Genomic DNA, 19,593 nt, shown 5'->3' with positions numbered 1-19,593 from the left:
AAAGGAAGTGGTCAGGCTGGAGTAATTGGAAATAACAGTGCTGTGTTACCCCCCCAAAAAAAAGAGCATCAAGATAACTTTTTAAAGGGGGGGGAGAATCCTGCAAGCAGCAAGTCTCTGGCCCTACAGTTTGTTTCAAGTGGAAAGTGGAAGAACCAACATCTTGTAAAGGTGCCTGTATTGTTATATGGCCATAGAATATAGCATTCTCAGATGCCCCGAGTCTAAGCTGACTTCTGTGTGGATTGTAGCCCAAATGTTCCTCATGGCTTGGGTGATCTTCCCTAGAGCTCTGTGGAGGCTTCAGAGAAGGGTAAGAGGGTGTGTGTCTGTGGTGTGTGTCTGTGTCTGTGTGTATGTGTGTGTGTCTGTGTGTCTTTGTGTGTGACACAGGGAGAGAGACATGCCCTAGCAGAGGGAGCCCTCAGAGCCAGGAGAGAACAATCTTATGTCTTCCCTCACAGCTTCTGACTCCTGGAGAAGGATTTCCCCAGAGGGAAACAAAGTCCATAAGGAGACAAGCTGCACATGGGAGCCAAGTCATCCTATAAGTGATAGCTGTATTCAGATATTCTCTAGTAACCTGAGTGACCGTCATGGTTTGGGACTGCTTCACAACCTGAGGAGAATGGCCAGGCCTCTCACCAGCTTTGCAGTGTCAATGGGGCAGGACAGGAAAAAGCTCTGGCTTGGAATCTGGAGGGAGGGTGGCTCCCCGTACGGCCTTCGGCAAAGCACTCTTCTGTGAAATCATGGGATGGATGGCCTAAGAGGGCCTCAAGATTCCCACTCTTGTCAGTCTCAGGGACTCCTTTTGTTCCTGGATCTTCACGATGTTCCAGGAGTCTCTGGTCACTGAGTTAAAAGGCTAGTAAAGGAGTTGGCAGCTTAAAGAAAATGGGCCATCATACTAGCCTCTGTGAAGGATCCCTTTATTGGCGGGTCTGGGCACTCTCTCCACTGACACAAGTGGCAGCCCTTCCACATGTTAAGGATGTCTTCCTGTGCCCAAGAGAATACTCCAGAGATGTAGTTTAGTGGGTTTGTTGTCCGACGCGTTGTTTGTCTCTGAGCGCTTACTTGAAGCCTTTCCATCTCAGTCAGCTTTGCTAGTGCTAGAGCCCAGCTGACACAGCAGCAGATCCCTGGGCCCACGGGCACCTCGCCCCTTCAAGAATGAGGTATCGGGGGTGGCAGAGTTCTTGCACTGCATGAAAACCTGAGCTGTTCTAACTGGTCTTCATTTGAACTCTTTTTGCCCAGGAAAATATAAAGTTATTAAAGGCATCATTTCCCCTGTGGGTGATGCGTATAAGAAGAAAGGACTCATCAGTTCCTGTCACCGAATCACTATGGCAGAATTTGCCACACAGACCTCCACATGGCTGGAGGTGGATGCCTGGGAAAGCCTGCAGAATGAGTGGATAGAGACAGCCAAAGTGCTCAGGTATTGGTTGAGGCCCAGGCCTGTGCTGGTCAGTCCAAGCCTCGGTACCCTGTACTGCCCCAGGCCAGCTTATAGACAGGTTCAGTAGACCGTCACCCTTTAGTGTCCTGCAGAAATGTCAGAATGTGGCTTCTTACAGCTAAAGCACCTCACAAGGACCATTGCTCAGCCAGTTAGGGGATTTGGTGTCCTCTTCCCCTCCCCCCATCTGTCTCTCTCCCCTCCCCCCTTCTATCTCTCTCACTTCCCCCATCTTTCTCTCTCTCCCTGCTGTCTTCCCCCACTCCATATCTCTCTGTCTGTCTGTCTCTCCTCCCCCCCCCCCCCCCCTTATCACTCACCCTCCTGGGCCTCATCATAGACTGGTACAGCCAAAAGCCATCCTATCCTATTACAGAACCCTCATTATTTGGGGCTTTAGAGTGAGCATATACGTATTTGACGATGTCTGTGATAGTTTTTTGTATATTTCCTTAATCTCTGAAGATATACCTTGGCCTCCTGCTCATTGAACCGTCCTTGTGACAGAGTAAAAAGCAAGAAAGCAGTTGAACAAAACTGACCACCATAACAACTAGTCACAGTATCAAACTGTAGCAGTCCAGCCCATAGATATTATGGAGAGACAAGGTTTGTGAATGGGCACATGGCCATTCTGCGCATGGTAGTGAACCCTTTCCCAGCATGGCTGAAGTTAGGGCATGAAAACCCTGCTTCCTTTTGTCTCACTCACCTGAGGATAAAAACTCCACCCTAGGTAACTCATCTATATGTATTGAGGCATTGTGTAACTTATCAATATGTATTGAGTTCATTTGCGTAGACAATAAATTGGAAAGCCGTGGCCAGCTCCTCCTCTTCTCCCTCTTCGTCTCTTCTCCCTCTTCGTCTCTTCTCCCTCTTCCTCTCTCTTTCTTTCTCTTTCTCCTTCTTTTTGGACTAGCTACAGGTTTGCTGTCCTTCCACCTTTCTCTCTTCTCTCTATCTTTACCTGAGGCCTGGCCTTTGGCCAGGTGTCTCTTTCTTTTCCAATGCTAATACATAGCATTCTCTAATTCTATTAGTCTCTATTCATTCTCCCAGCTGAGCTATATCATCTTTGACCAGTGTAGTGTTAAACGGATCTCTGGGCGGAAAATAGCCTTTCAGTGACGTCCATTGATCGGAGCATGGCTGCAGCTCCCAAATATTAATAATATTTGATTACTGACTCATTATTGACATCTCAAGAGCTTGGCTCCTTCACGCCCTTCACGGGATCCAAAACTTCTATCCCTTTTCTATTTTCCTACCATAAAGCTTCTCGCTGGCGGGAGGCTTTACAAACAGGAGCCTATTGATGTAGACTTTTCTTTATTATGAATGTGAGAATTGTAATCAAACATTAACATTTCCATATACAAAGAGAAAAAAATTATACATGAATCTGTCTCAGTTTTTTTAAAGCACAGAGTAAAGTTAATATCAGCCTCCACACTTTATCTTTGTTGCCTTCAGAATTTCCTTTGCTTTCTTCAGAAGATTTTAATCCCTTTTGATTTTTATGAGTCATTTCCAGTCAGCAAGCACTTATTAAGCACCTACTGTGTGCCAAGTGGGAATACAAAGAAAGACAGAAACTCTCAGGGAGCTCACAGTCTAATGGGGGAGACAACATGTAAACAACTCTATGCACAGAAGATCTACACAGGATAAACTGGAGATAATCACAGAGTGGGGGAGACTAGGAAAGGCTCTTTGATGAGGCTGGGACTTGAACTGAGGCTTTTAAAAAAAAAAACAAAACTTTAAAGATAACTGAAACCCCCACCTCCCAATTTATATTTTAAATGAGTCTTCATGAGCCCCGTCCTAAAGATGGGACTATAAATTCACATCACTTTTTAGATTGGTCTGGGTTTTTAGTCTTAGTACCCTGTTCTGTATCCTGGCATTCAGTGGAATCTAATAGAGTTTTGGCCCTGGTATCATCTTGGACTCTGTTGTTGGGTTGCTTAGCTCTGACTTAGCTTCCCCACCTACAAAACAAAATAACAGTCATTAAATTTCCATAGAGGATTCTCGATCTCCTGGGTACACAGAACATACCCCAGAAGTTATGTTAAAACCTTTTACTTTTCAGTGGGGCCCGCTGAGAAGGAGAGGAGAAAATGCTTCTGTCTGAGCTCCTCAAGCATCCATGGGCTTCTTATGTTCTTTTTGCAGCCACCATCGGCAGAGATTAGAAGCTAGGGCCTCTGACAATAGCGTCCCCAGTTCCCCATCAAGTCCTGGAGTGAAGAGGAGGAAGCTTGAAGACTGCCAGAATTTTAGTAAAAAGAAATTGCCAGCAGTAATACATAAAAAAGGTTAGTACATCGGCTGAACTTCTTGGCTTGGCTGGGCCTGTGACTGGAACATCGGTTCACCCAGGCAGGTGTTTCCTTTTTCCTAGAAAGTTTAATCTAGAGGATAATGAAAGATGGTAAAAAGTTGTATGAGGAATGCAGACACTGCCTGGTTTGTGGGAGTAAATGAAGTCTAAGTTTCTAGAAGGTATTCAAGAAAGTTAGGGAAGATCTTTGTTGAGGCAGGAGGCAAGAGAGAAATTCACATTAAAAACATTTTTTATTCTTCTCCCTAGAGGTACCAGAGTTAAAGCTGCTGTGTGGGGCAGATCTTATGGAGTCGTTTCGTGTCCCCAACTTATGGAAGCTGGAGGATATCACCACCATTGTGGCAGACTATGGGCTTGTGTGTATCACCCGGGCTGGAAATGATGTTGAGAAGTTTATCTATGAGTCAGATATTCTTTGGAAATACAGGAGCAACATTCACCTGGTGAATGAATGGATTACCAATGACATCTCATCCACAAAGATTCGGCAGGCTCTGAGGAGAGGCCATAGCATCCAATACTTGGTGCCAGACCCTGTCCGGCAATACATTGAAAAGTATGATTTGTACTCTTCAGAGAGTGAGGACAAGAATGCAAATGTTGTCCTGGCCCCTTTGCAGAAAATCACCGAAGAAGCCAAGAAGTAGAAGAGCCACCAGCAATGACCATCCTTCCAGTCCTGGCCTCTGAAGGTGAAGCGACCCACGCTTTAGGAGACCGGATCTTGTTTTATAAACAAGAGTTAACAGTTAATATATAATAAAAAAAACTTAAGTTTTGCATTTTTATCTGAAACCTTGGCTGTGATGAATGATATAGTCTGAGAGAATTTTAAAATTTTAGTTTATTTTGCCAGAACCATGATTTTTATTTTTTCCATGGGTACAACTAGCAACCACAATACATTTCATCTTGTGTGAGACTTAGTATGTCTTTCCACAAACCTTCCATGGGATTTGTTCATTACACTAAAAGCTGCTGTTTTCTTCTCTTTGAGTCTTAAGGGATTCCTTTTTTTTCCCTTCAGTATTTTTCCCCCCCTCCAATTCCATATAGAAACTATTTTTGGCATTCATTTTTGTAACATTTGAGTTTCACATTCTCTTCCTCCTTCTCCTCCTCCTCCCTAAGATAGCAAACAATTTGATATCTGTTATGCATTGCTATCATACAAAACATTATCATAGAAAAAAATATTTTCCACTTCCATTTTTTTCTTCATGTGGAAGAAGACATATATTTCAAAAAACAAAGAAAATAAAGTGAAAAGGTTATGGTTCAATTTGTATTCAGACTCCAGTTCTTTCTCTGGAGATGGATAGCATTTTTCAGCATGAGGCCTTTGGGATTGTCTTGGATCTTTGTATTGTTAAGAACAGCTAAGTCATTTGCAGTTGATCATTGTACAATATTGCTGTAACTGTGTACATGGTTCTGGTTCTGCTCATATCACTTTGCATCAGTTCACATAAGTCAAGGCTTTTCTGAAATCTTCTTGGTCCTCATTTCATATAGCACAATAATATTCCATCACAATCGTATGCCACAATTTGTTCAGCCATTCCCCAACTAATGAGGAATCCCCTTAATTTAATCTCCCTCGATTTCCAGAACTGCCATAAATGTTTTTATACAAATAGGTCATTTCCCTTTTTTTAATAATCTCTTTGAGATACAGACATAGTAGTATTGCTAGATGTTGCACACTTTTATAGCCTTTTGGGCATAGTTCCAAATTGCTCTCTAGAATTGTTAGGTCAATTTACAACTCCACCAACAGTGCATTAGTATCTTTAGGAGAATTCTTGGATTCACTTAGTCTCTTGGTCAATAGGGAAGAAGCTTTCTAGCTTCAGAGTGAGAAATTCCAAAGCACAATGAATAGAAGGCACCCACTGTTTGTTACAAATAAAAAGCTGAACTCAAGCATTCTAGTTTGATTATTCTAGCCACACAGAAGCAAACCATTGCTCTGTTTAAAATCCCTTTGGTTTTAGTTCTTAAAATAATACTTTTTAAAAAGTTCCATTGAAGATCCACAGCTGTGGAAAAAATGTAACTAGAAGATTCATGTTGAATTAGAATACATTTGTTATATGTCACAATATGAGTAAAAGACTGGCCTTGGAATGAGGAAAACCTGAATTTAAGCCCCGTCTCCAATCTATTGGCTATGTGATCAATGCTAGACAAATCTCCTGCCTTCTTAAACCACTTTTTTTTTTAAAATCCTCAATTTCCATCTTAGAATTGTGTATTGTTCCAAGGCAGAAGAGTAGTAAGGACTAGGCAATGGTGGTTAAGTGACTTACTTGCCCAAGGTCATACAACTAGGAAGTTTCTGAGGCCATATTTGAACCCAGAACCTCCTGTCTCTAGGCCTGACTCTATCCACTGAGCCACCTAGCTTTGCCCCCACCTCTGCAAGTCACTCTTTTTAGGATTCTCTAAGTTATAGACTAGTTGCCTGTATGTGTCAGGGGAAGGAGCTTCCATACTTGAGATGTATAAAATCCTAAATCCAAATGGCAGAAGTAATAACACTTAGCACCTATATAGCATTTTAAGGATTGCATAGCTTTCCAAAATACCTCATTTAATCCTCACATCACCTCTATAAGGTAATTGCTATTAATTAACTATTTTATAGAAGAGGAAACTGAGTCAGACAAAGATTAAGTGACTTACCCAAGTAGTAAGTGGATCTGAGGCAGGATTTGAACTCAGTTCTTTCTGACTTTAGGCCCAGGCATTCTATCCACAGTACCATTTAGCTATCCGAGAAGCATTTTTTAAACCCTGGCCTTCTATCTTAGTATCAGCTCTAGGACAGAAGAATAAGGGCTAGGCAAAGAGGTTTTGAGTGCCTGGTCCAGTCACACAGGTAGGAAGTGTCTGAGATCAAATTTGAACCCAGGTCCTCTCAACTCTGGGCCTGGCGGTCCACTGTGCTGCCTAGCTGCCCACATCCCCAAAACATTGAATCAAAATAAATGCTCCTAATATAGCCTATGGATAACGTGTGTGAGAGCAGCCTAAGTTTGGTGATGTGACCTATGCCCTTGTTAATATCACCACCCTATGCTCCTGTTAATAATCCAGGAATTTATTTGAAGAGCACTGATTGTTCTTTTTAACTGAATAACTTATTTTTACGTCACCTACATTTCCTACCGTATCTCAGCAGCATTCTGTTTTCTTAATTTTTATTTTCTCAAAGGAATTTAAATAAAATCAAATTATTATTATGAATGCTGTTCTTCATACAATAATGAAGTCAAAGGTTATTGTCCAGGATTCACTAGCATATTGGGGTATTAGAGAGGAAAACCCAGTAAGTCTTAAAAAGTCACTTAAAGAAAGAAAGGAAGGAAGGAAGCAGCTTTTTATGGACCAGCCTTGGTATTTCCGAATGGTGGTTTCCAGCTAAAATGGAACTAAAAAGAATAAAGTTCAAGTTTCCTAAAAAACATCCTGGGATCATGAACCTTTTTGGCACTTTCAGCCCGGTCTGAACTAGAAACAAAGATGGGAAATGAAGATACCCAAGCTTGGACTCTGCAGCCCCCTCTTTATGCTCAAAAACTATACCAAGTGTGTAGCTCATGGAAACCCACAGGAGGCCTGAGCATCCCCCCTGCTTCTCAAACAAGTAGATCGAGTCACTACAGTCATCTTGCTGCGGGCCCCATCGTACTAGTCAAAGAATCGTGCCTGTTTGCCACCGAGAAGAGGCAGGCGCTGGCCAGTCATAACTTGTGCCTTTCGACCCCTAGAAGAAATGGACGCTCCTCTTCAGGGAGTTGGAGGAGACACAGAAACAGGACTCGGACGCTCGCCACGTTTCCTCCTCCATCTCTCCCCGACGCCAAGGCCACGGGAGCAAAGATTCTATTCATCCGATCTCAGGAGAAAATTGTGCCTTCTTACACAGTAACCAATGGAAAGCCATCAATGTGTCCACCTCGGGACACTGTGTGAAGCATGCGTGACCTCTGACCTCTTGTGACATTTATAGAACATCAACACACTGTGTACCGTCCTCGTCGGCCAGGCCCTTATCTCAGGATGTTGCTAGCTGCGCAGCGGAGCCTTGGGTGTCATCAAGGCCTGAATTTCCCCTCGAAATAATGGAGATTGTAACAACTGTGTTCACAGGGAAATGCTGTTAATGAATGTCGTGAGCTCATTGAGGGAGAGGGGGAAAAGAAGCCATTCTTTTTTTTTAATCCTTACTTTATGTCTTGGTACGAATTCTAGGATAGAGGAGCAGCAAGGAGTAGGCAATTGGGGTTAAGTGACTTGTCCGGGGTCACACCTAGGAGGTGTCTGAGGCCAGATTTGAAACCCAACTCCAGACCCAGCACTCTATCCACTGTGCTTCCTAACTGCCCTGAAAAGAAGTCTTTTTTTTTTTTTAATAAAAGAAAACTACATCAAAGGACAGAGTGGGGAATTATGTGAATTTTTGTGAGACTGTCAATTGCTGGATTTGGGGTGTTTTGTTTTTTTAATAATTGTGTGATTCAGGTTTGGGATAAATTGAGTCACATCAGGAGAGTGTGTAAACACTATGTATATTGTTTACTCATGTAATTGAAAAACTTAAATAAATTCTATTTGATCAAAATTTGGAGAATATTAGAAAAATTATTTGGGTTTTATCACCACCCATCTGCTGTCCCCCATGGGTAAGGATTCATTACCTTCTCACCCCCCCCATATCTCCTTCCCACACATGCAAAATTACCCCACAAACTGTCTAAATCGCATTCTCAAAGCACTGTGAAGCCGTCGGGCCACCTAGTTAGAGTCTTGTTCAGTCCTCACCCGACCCCGTTCTCGCGCTCATTCCAGGAATTGTGGGTCTCCTGGATTCAACTCCACCTCCCACTGAAGCCGCCCCATGCAAAGGCATGGATCATTCGTAGTCACTCCGAAAGGCAGTTAATTCCTTTTTGTTGGTGCCTGCAGAAGCGAAACAGTAAATTTAAAGAGTGGCTCCCCAAGTCTGGAAAATATCGTCCAGCCTTCTACAAGAGGGCCCTGAGAGGTCCCTTTAAGTGACACCCCTTAGAGGCACCTGAGAGAGTCACGGGAGCCCGGGCTGCGGGCAGGATGGCAGCTCCTTTGGCCACTTATGATGGTCCGAGCTTCAGCGGCTCCATCAGTGGCCACAAGACGCTATAATCGTGGCTCATCGCTCCAGAGGGCTGCAAAATGCTCCTAATTGAGTTGCTGTGTTAGCTCGTCCAACCAGAGGCTGAGCATCATCGCAAGCTCCTTAGCACAGGGAGAACTAGACCGTGCGGGTGTCCATGGAGGCGGCCAAACTAACCCTTTTCTGCCTCGATGGCATCAGACTGGCTGAACTACACCTTCTTCAGGCCTGGGAAGTGGCCAATCCTTACCTGAGTGCAGGAAGAGTACTTATAGCAGAGCAGGATGGGGTGTATTCCAGCCCGGAGAGAAAGAGCTCAGATAGGAATGCGGCCAGGTCGCCCTTCCTTTTCCAGAGCGTAATTGCACAGGAGTGAAAGTCTTCTTACCTCTCTTAACCTTTCTGAGCTCAGTTTCCTCATCTGTAAAATGGGCATAACAACATCTGTCCCATCGCCTCACAGGGCAACCTTCGAGGCTCAAACGAGCGCTTTCAGAGCACATGTTAGTTAATACAAGCCTGTGAGCTTCAGGTAAATGGGACAGAATTCAGAGAGTGAGGAAACAGCAGAAAAGTGCCCTGGACGGGGAGTCAGGACCAGTGTTCAAATCCCAGTTCTGCCAGTCATTACCTCAGCGACTTTGGGCAACTCACAACACCTCTTTGCCCTTCAGTTTCCATCTTTAATGGGGGGTCTCTGAGGACCAGATCTGGGATGCTGGGCGGCATCCCTGGCATTTCTTCAGCCATGCCCTCTTCAAGCCGTCCACAAGCAACACAACTGAAATTACCGGTTACGTCTGCAGCGTGTTCATGTTCTGGCCAAGTTCGGGAACAATAGGGTAGGGATAGGAAGTACGTGTGGCATTGCAACATCCTTTGCTGTGGTCATCAGGACTCAAAATAAGCCCAACACCGTCCCAAGAGTCTGGTCAGAGTTCATGGTTCTACATACTTTAAACAACTGAATAATGCCCAGTTCCAGGACTTTCCACCCAACGTACCCTCCATTCAAGGAATGACTCTCTAGTCACCTAGATAGCGAGCCATCTGCCCTCTAAGACTGTAGGATGCTGCTCCCGCTCCTTTTGTTTGTAAACCCGTTCCTGCTGTCTTACTGTCATTTCAAGGCAAGGGCTAGGCCATTGGGGTAAAGCCACCCAGGGTCACACAGCTAGGAAGTGTCTGAGGCCAGATTTGAACCCAGGTCCTCCAGATTCTAAGCCTATCACACTATATGCTACCTAGATACCTCAAAATGCTTTTTATCTAATGTGAATTTGCCTATCCAGTGGAGGGAAGAGGCTGATGGGTCCTTGGTTTGAGGACACATTGGGGCTGGGTAAAGAGAAGCAAGAGCAGAAAGGGGGACACTCAAGTTGGGGGTCTGGCCAGAACCAAAGCATGGACAGGCAGACACATGGGTGGGTGGGCTGAGAGGGCAAGTTTCTCTCAAGTCAAGCCTCCAATCAGGTAGAGTCTCTCAGCCTTACTCTTCTGTTTTCCCTTGAAGATGGTTTTCTTTTTTAGATTTTGTTTTGTTTGGTGGGACTCAGGGTGGGAAGCCTTAGAGCACTCAGCCAAGGGGTAGCAACAGAGAGAAAGTAAGGTATTGTATAGTAATGTTAAGTTCTGGCAGATTTCTTTTAGACTTCTTTACCTAAAGTTGAATGTCCCTAATGTGAATTTATCTAAATGGAGAACTATTTATTCTTTAAATATTCTTTACCTCTAATTACCAATTTATTCAAGAGTTTTTAAGCACATATTATATATCACTTCACATCTCCCTTTAAAGTTTGCAAAGCACTTCCCATCCAACAATCCTGGGTAGGTAGCACCAGTAGTGTCATCCGCATTTTTTTTTCCCATAAAGAGGAAGCTCAGGTTCAAAGAAATTAATTAAATCCCTTGAGGTCACCTAATAAGTGTGTGAAGCAAGATTTAAACCCAGGTCCTTGTGACTCTGTATCTAATACTCTATCCTCTTCACAATCCTTTTCAAACTAGTGAAAATTGCAAATAAACTTAAATTGCTACAGAAAACAAAGAGAAGAATAAGCCCTCAAAAGCGGTATTTATGGTTAGCATCATAGCACTTACTCCCAACCTAACAGGACCACTGGGGAATAGCTACATTCAGATTCAAGGGACTCTATCCTGAAAACCTGATGAGCCCCCACTAGTGTGTTTACTTTTCAGTAGTCAGCCAGAAGACATAATTCACTCAGAGAAAAGGCATTTCTAAAAATAACATTTAAAAAAGTTACAAAATATCTCTCCCATAAACTTAGGGTAAATTCTTCCACAATGTACCCAGCATGAAAAAGGAGAATAAATACACAGAGGTCACAAAGAGACACACATTTCACAAATACATGTGGCAAGGGCACTTTGGGGAGAGCTGCACACTTAGGAACTTAGGAAATACTTGTGACTAAAACCTGAAAGACTCATGCATGCTTCTGATGCTCATGAGAGCCAAATGACTAAATCTTCAGTTTGAGCATGTACATCTCAGGATTAGGCAAACACTTGATGTAAGGGCTTGATATATTACTTTGTTAATTGTGAGAAAGTGATGGAGAATATGTAAATAATGCTAATTAAAATTAAAAGTACACTGTAGCAGAGCCTCAGACACTTGTAGCTGTGTGACCCCAGCTCAAGTTATTTAATCACAATTCCCTAGCTCTTACCACTCCTCTGTCTTAGAATTGACATTGACTAAGAAAGAAGGGAAGGTTTGGTTTTTTTTGGTTTATCATAAGGACATTTCCTCCCCTCAAATATTTTATTTATTATTATATTAGATATTAGATATTTATTATATTATACCATATTATGGTATTATTATTCATATATTAATACATACAGATTAATAACATATACAACTTGTGCATAATTGTATATTGCATATATTATAATATTATATTAATTATATAATTATTATATTGTATATATATATTACATGCAATTATTATTTTATATATAAGTATATTAAATATAATGTATACAAATTATATTACTATATTATTTTACCTCTGATAATGATTAATATATACAAATATATATTAAACATTTATTAGCACACAGCTGAAATCCTTAGCTAGAATTTTATTATCTCTTAGAAAGATTAAGAACCCTTATCTTGCATTGACACCATGTCAGATGCTTTTTAGGAACCATGTAGACTGTCTTCTTCCTTTTTCAATGAGTCAGGAAATCTTTCCATAGAAGATCCAGTGTCTACACTCAAATTCAGGAACTCTTGGACTTGGAATTACCCATTAGGTAACTAAAGGCCCTGGAGTCTCTTTTAGCTCAAGATATAGGATCCTTCCATCCCACAGCTAGTGATAATCCAGAAATCTCCTTTTTTCTGATAAATGGCTAGATTCTATAGAACTCAGAATGTCTCCTCCTCTGCTATTTAACCTCAGTCTTCCTCAGTTTCTTCACTTATAAAATAAGGATAATAATAGCATCACTCACAGAATTGTTGTAAGGATAAAATGAGATTTTACATATATCTTTGTAAACCTTAAAACTCTATATAAATGCTAGCTATTAAAGAGCAGGCAGGTGAAATAGTAGATAGGGCACTGTGCTTGGAATTGGGGAGACTCAATTTCAGAAATTTATGAGCTGTGTGACCCTGGGCAAGTCAGTTCACTAGGTTGATAAATGGGTCAAAGGATATGAACAGGCAGTTTTCAGATGAAGAATCAAAGCTATATAATATTACATAAAAAATGCTCTAAATCACTATTATTTAGAGAAACGCAAATGAAAACAACTCTGAGGTACCACCTCACACCTAGCAGATTGGCTAAGAGGACAGAAAAGGAAAATGACAAATGTTGGAGGGGATGTGGGGAAATTGGAGCACTGCACTGTTGGTGGAACTGATCCCACCATTTTGGAGAGCAATTTGGAACTAAACCAATAAGACTATAAAACTATGAATACTCTTTGCCCCAGCAAAACCACTACTAGTTCTCTATCCCAATGAGAATAGAACAAAATAAAACATAACAAAAAAGGAAAAGAACCTAGATATACAAAAATATACATTGTAGCACATGATTATGATGGAATACTGCTTTTTAGAAAAACCTAGGAAGACCTAGATGAACTGAAACAAAGGGAAGTGAGTGGAATCAGGAGAACACGCTGCACAGTAACAACAATATTGTAAGACGAAAAACTGTGAATGACTTAGCTCTCTTCAGCTATTCATCATCTAAGACAATTCCAAAAGATTTATGATGAAAAATGCTCTCCACCTCCAAAAAAAAAAACTAAAGGAGTTTGAATGCAGATTGAGGCATACAGTTAACTTTTCCTTATTTTTCTTGTTATTATTATTAGCATGGTATGTTTTCTTTCTTTTTTTTTAATTTAAAAAAAAAAAAAAACTCTTGCCTTCTGCCTTAGAATCAATACTGTGTTTTGGGTTAGGACTTTGTATTGGTAAGGGCTAAGCAATTAGAGTTGCCCAGGGTCACACAGCTAGGAAGTCTCTGAGGTCAGATTTGAACCCAGGACCTTCCATCTCTAGGCCTGGCTCTCAATCCAGTGACCCTCTGTGTTATCTTTCCCAACATGACTAATATGGAAATGTTTTGCATGACTGCATAGCAAGTTGATTCCTGTCTCAGGGAAGGAGGAAAGAAGGAAGAGAGAGAAGTTGAAAGTCAAAATTTTACCAATAAAGGTTAATATTTTTACATGTAATTGTGAAAAAATAAAATATTTTTTATATATAGTCTAGCATAAATTTCCTCCCTGTTCATGTCCAAAAAACTTCAAGGTCATCACTTCTCTGTCAACATGTGTGGGTAACTTTATTGTGAATCCTCTGGAATCCGACAATGATCAGAGTTTGAGTCTTTCAAAATCCTTTGCCTTAACAATGTTCTTTTATTATATGAATGACTCTTCCTGGTTCTTCTCACTTCATTCTTTATCAGCTCATACAAGTCTTCCCAGACTTCTCTAGAAGTATTGCCTTCAATTCTTTTTTTTAGTTGCCAAAGGACTTCTTTTTGGGGGAAGTGGGTAAAAATATATCATTTTACCAATTATAGATAATAAAAATTTTCCAAATAAGTTTTCTGAAGTGCTAAGATCCTCCCTTTCTCTTAGATACTTCCCAGCTATGTGACCCTGGGCAAGTCACTTAACCCTCATTGCCTAGCCCTTACAGCTCTTCTGCCTTGGAACCAATACCACACACAGTATTGATTCTAAGGCAGAAGATAAGAGTTTAATTAAAAAAAAAAATCTTCCTTCCCTCTCCCTTCCTGTAAATAGTAAGCAATTTAATGTGGGTTATACATGTATTATCATGCAAAATATTATGCAACATATTTCCTTATTGTTCATTGTTGTAAGAAAATGCTTCTATAAAACCAAAACCCCCAAATAAAAACACAGATAAACTAAAGTGAAGGATCATATGCTTTGATCTGCATTTTGACTCCAATAATTCTTTCTCTGGAGTTGCATGCATTGCCTTCATTTCTTATAGAACAATAGTTTTTCATCACCTGAATTAAAAAGTTTGAATCTCTTCCCAGGCCCTGGTCAAGCCACAAAGCCTTTTTTCATTCTCTCTGACCTTTCACCTCATATCTTTTCCCCAAACCAAATAATCTCCATTCTGCTACAGGGCTGTATGTCCCCAATTTAATTTAAAGACTGCCTTTGAATACTTTATTCAAGGCCAAAAGTGTCAGAGGACAGAAGGGGGGGGGCGGGGTATATTCATCAAGAGATGCTGCAGGACCTGTGATGGACTTAGCTATTATTGGCAATACAATGATCCAGGACAATTCTGAGGGATTTAAGACAAAGAATGCTATTAACCTCCAGAGAGAGAAAAGAAAGAAAGAAAGAAAGAAAGAAAGAAAGAAAGAAAGAAAGAAAGAAAGAAAGAAAGAAAGAAAGAAAGAAAGAAAGAAAGAAAGAAAGGAGAGAGGAAAAGGAAGGAAGGAAGGAAGGAAGGAAGGAAGAGAAAGAAAGGAAGAAAGGAAGAAAGGAAGAAAGGAAGGAAGAAAGGAAGGAAGGAAGAAAGAAAGAAAGAAAGAAAGAAAGAAAGAAAGAAAGAAAGAAAGAAAGAAAGAAAGAAAGAAAGAAAGAAAGAAAGAAAGAAAGAAAGAAAGAAAGAAAGAAAGAAAGAAAGAAAGAAAGAAAGAAAGAAAGAAAGGAGAGAGGAAAAGGAAGGAAGGAAGGAAGGAAGGAAGGAAGGAAGGAAGGAAGGAAGGAAGGAAGGAAGGAAGGAAGGAAGAGAAAGAAAGGAAGAAAGGAAGAAAGAAAGAAAGAAAGAAAGAAAGAAAGAAAGAAAGAAAGAAAGAAAGAAAGAAAGAAAGAAAGAAAGAAAGAAAGAAAGAAAGAAAGAAAGGAGAGAGGAAAAGGAAGGAAGGAAGGAAGGAAGAGAAAGAAAGGAAGAAAGGAAGAAAGGAAGAAAGGAAGGAAGAAAGAAAGAAAGAAAGAAAGAAAGAAAGAAAGAAAGAAAGAAAGAAAGAAAGAAAGAAAGAAAGAAAGAAAGAAAGAAAGAAAGAAAGAAAGAAAGAAAGAGGAAGGAAGGAAAAGAGATTACAAAGATAAAAATCAACAGGACTTCATAACTGATTGAATATGAAGAGTAAGAGAATAGAATTGAAGAGAATTGTAGAGTTGGATAAGGGATTCTAGGAGGATAAGGCTGAGGTGACTGGGGACAGAGGAAAGAGAACGGTAGCCAAGAAAGGGAGTCTAACCAGGCAGGCATTTGATTCATGGTATGGTACATAGTGATTCCAAGAGGAGAAGGATAAAGTGTGTTAGCCAAACAATAATCACACCCAAAGAAGAAATTGATTGACCAAATACCATGCAGATGCGTTCTTGCTAATGCTACACCATTCATGTTTACCTTCTGTGCTATTATAGAGTAAGAAGAAACTAGTAATGCTAGTACTGAGAACAACTTCATTTGAGTAGAGATTGGGGGAGGGGGACAATTGGCATGGAGACCAGTTGTTATACTGGGAAAAAGAATGACCTCCCGAGATTCTGTCCTTTGCCCCAACAGGAATAATGAAATAAAGTGAGCATGAAGAGAGGAGTGGCAACCTAGGGACAGTTGTGGCAGCATCGTCTATTCGATAACTTTACGTTGAAGTTGTGGCAACCACCAGAAAGTATCATGCTTTCTGCCAACGTTGGCACCCCTGGACAAAGTCCCATTGTCTAATATTGGTTAATTCTTTGAATAGGAGTTTCCAAAATTAAGCAAGCATTATCTGTATTTACTAAGTGAGTAGTTCAGTTTTGTATACATAAAGGTCAGTGTGCAGCAACGCCTAGACAAATATACATGAACCTTCAACACTTTAAAACTCATGTACTTATTATTTAGCCATCGGTTTCTGGGTAATCAATTTCCAAATACATAAGACGATGTGTATTTACTGGACCAGAAGAAAAATAGTAATTAGGCTGAATATTTCCTTTACTAGACCTTGTGATTTTCTAAAAATATATATACATTCTAAAGAAGAGATCTTGAACCCTAGATATTTAAGCCTAATAATGAGCTTCTCTTTGATGTCTATAGAAGGGTCCAAGATAGAGATGACAATGGACTTTGACTGTTAAAACAGCACGACAAGGGGTGAAATGAAAGCAGGGGTCAGGCTGGCTGCTATTAAAAGCACAGGATATAAATGTAGATTCCATTTCATGGAATCTCAAAGTTGGATGGTCTCTCAAGGGTCAGCTTTCCTCTCTCAAAAAAATTTAGTCAGATAAATGGTCAAAGGATATGAATAGGCAGTTTTCAGAGGAAGGAATCAAAGTTATCAATAATCATATGAAAAAAATGTTCTAACTTCCTTTTGATTAGAGAAATGGAAATTAAAACAATTTTGAGGAATCATGTCACACTCATCAGATTGACCGATATGGCAGTAAAGGAAAATGGTAAATGTTGAAGGGGATGTGGCAAAATTGGGACACTAACGCATTGTTGGTGGAATTGTGAACTTATCCAACCATTCTGGAGGGCAATTTGGAATTATGCCCAAAGGACTATAAAAGGATGCATCCAGTAATACCACTACTGGGACTGTATCTGAAAGATATTTTTAAAAAATGGGAAAGGATCTGTTTGTATAAAAATACAGCTGCTCTTTTTGTGGTAGCAAAGAATTGGAAACTAAAGGGGTGTCCCTTGATTGGGGAATGGCTAAACAAATTGTGGCATATGATGGTGATGGAATACTATTGTGTTGTATGGAATGATGATCTGGAGGATTTCAGAAAGAATTGGAAAGACTTTCATGAACTAATTCAGAGTGAAATAAGCAGAACCAAAAGAACATTGTACACAGTAATAGCAATAATGTGAGGGATTTTGCTACTCACAGCAATACAATGATCTAGGACAATTCTGAGAGATGTATGACAGAGAATGCTCTCCACCTTCAGAGTTCTTTCAGAGAAAGAACTGTTGAAGTAGAAATGCAGATGAAAACAAGATTTATCACTTGTTCATTTGGGTATATGTTTTGGACTTTGGTTTTATAGGATTATTCACCTACAAAAATGAAAACTACGGAAATGTATTGCATGATGATACATGTATAACCCAGATTGAATTGCTTGTCAAATCCAGGAGTGGGGAGGGAAGAATAGAGGGAGAAAATATGGATCATATAATGTTGGAAAACTTAGGTGTAAATTTGTTATTAAAATTTTTTTAAGTTTTAAGCTTTAGTCAAGATCTTCATCCTTCTCTTTTGGCTGACCCCTTTCTGCCTGGTGGCATTCTAGAGAAAAAAGAATCAAAGCAGACCCTCATCTGAGGTCAATATGTAACCCATGAATGTGGGCCTTGGTTCTCTGCCTTGTATTTGTTCTTTCATTTTGGGTAAAGGAGATTGAAGGCTACAATCTGGAATGTTTCAGAAAGTCAAGAAAGTGAGTCACTGGGTGTTAAAGTCCATGCTTGAATGGGAACTTAGTGGCATCAATGATATGTAGAAACAGCATGAAGTGTGAACATACTATCCTCAGAGAGAGTGTGACCCAGGGGTGTTGGGGAGAAATGTTTGTATTCATTCTGTTCTTGCTATATGTTAGAAATAAATATCCCTTTGGAAAAGCTTATTGATGTTAATCAGCTAAATGGAACATGGTCAGTGGTCACTGACAACCAAAGTGACTGGAATAGGAATATAAGCTAATGACACAACCCTGACCCCCTAGGAATACCTCTACAACCTTGATAGGTATATATAGTCAGTCTCTCTCTATGAAGGTGAGCCTAGAACAATTGCCTCACCAGATTTCAGAGAAGTTTTCACTAAAGAATCAAAGACACTAACATGGAGCTTTGCACATAGGGGGACCTCAATAAGTCAAAAGTCACATTCTAAAGGAATCTGGTCTTGATCTCTTCCAGTTAGTTCTCTCCCCCCCCCCCAGAAAATGCTTTTTATCTACTTGTCTATGTGCATGTTGTTTTATAGAATAAATAGAATATAAGCTCCCAAGAGAACGTGAGCTCCTGAAGAGAAGAGTTTTACTTTTCTCTATATTTTCTTTCTTAAGACCCAGCATCTTGAAAATAGATAAATTACTGGTTAATCTAATATAAAATAATAAAATAAAATAATAAAAAAGGAAAGAAGAAACCAAATTAACAGTATCAAAGATGAAAAGGGCGACCTCACCTCTAATGAAGAGAAAATTAAGGTAATTATTAAGAACTATTTTGCTCAATTACAGGGCAACAAATATGGCAATTTAGTTGATATGGATGAATATTTACAAAAATATAAACTGCCTAGATTAACAGAAGAGGAAATAGAATCTTTAAATAATCCCATATCAGAAAGAGAAATTGAACAAGCCATCAAAGAACTCCCTAAGGAAAAAATCCCCAAGGCCAGATAGATTCACAAGTGAATTCTATCAAACATTTAAAGAACAACTAATCCCAATACTATACAACCTATTTGACAAAATAAGCAAAGAAGGAGTTCTACCAAATTCCTTTTATGACACAAATATGATACTGATTCCAAAGCCAGACAGGTCAAAAACAGAGAAAGAAAACTACAGACCAATCTCCTAAATGAACATAGATGCAAAAATCTTAAATAGAATATCAGCAAAAAGACTCCAGCAAGTGATCATGAGGATTATTCACTATGATCACATAGGATTTATACCAGGAATGCAAGGATGGTTTAATATTAGGAAAATCACCCACATAATTGACCATATCAACAACCAAATAAACAGAAATCACATGATTATCTCAAGATATGCAGAAAAAGCCTTTGAAAAAATATAGCACTCATTCCTATTGAAAACACTAGAAAGTATAGGAATAGAAGGGCCTTTCCTAAAAATAATAAATAGTATATATTTAAAACTATCAGCAACCATCATCTGGAATCAGATAAATTAGAAGCCTTCCTAACAGATCAGGAGTGAAGCAAGGATGTCCATTATCACCTTTGTTATTTAACATTGTATTAGAAACACTAGCAGTAGCAATTAGAGAAGAAAAAGAAATTGAAGGTATTAAAATAGGCAATAAGGAGTCCA

General features: G+C 40.0%; 1 protein-coding gene across 5 annotated transcripts in view; it reads left to right on the top strand.

The window, feature by feature from the left end:
* NMNAT1 (nicotinamide nucleotide adenylyltransferase 1) overlaps positions 1-8,454 on the top strand; it is an 87,884-nt gene extending 79,430 nt beyond the window's left edge. For all 5 annotated transcript variants that reach the window (XM_056795808.1, XM_056795803.1, XM_056795807.1 and 2 more), the window contains 3 exons: positions 1,264-1,447; positions 3,653-3,795; positions 4,071-8,454. In XM_056795808.1, the coding sequence (XP_056651786.1) occupies positions 1,264-1,447; positions 3,653-3,795; positions 4,071-4,471 (728 nt within the window). In that variant the 3' untranslated portion in view covers positions 4,472-8,454. The remainder of the gene's footprint in view (positions 1-1,263; positions 1,448-3,652; positions 3,796-4,070) is intronic.
* The last annotated feature ends 11,139 nt before the right edge of the window (positions 8,455-19,593 follow it).

This window comes from Monodelphis domestica, chromosome 4 (assembly GCF_027887165.1).
Source record: "Monodelphis domestica isolate mMonDom1 chromosome 4, mMonDom1.pri, whole genome shotgun sequence".
Lineage (NCBI taxonomy): Eukaryota > Metazoa > Chordata > Mammalia > Didelphimorphia > Didelphidae > Monodelphis > Monodelphis domestica.
This window is presented reverse-complemented; position numbering and strand designations above follow the sequence as displayed.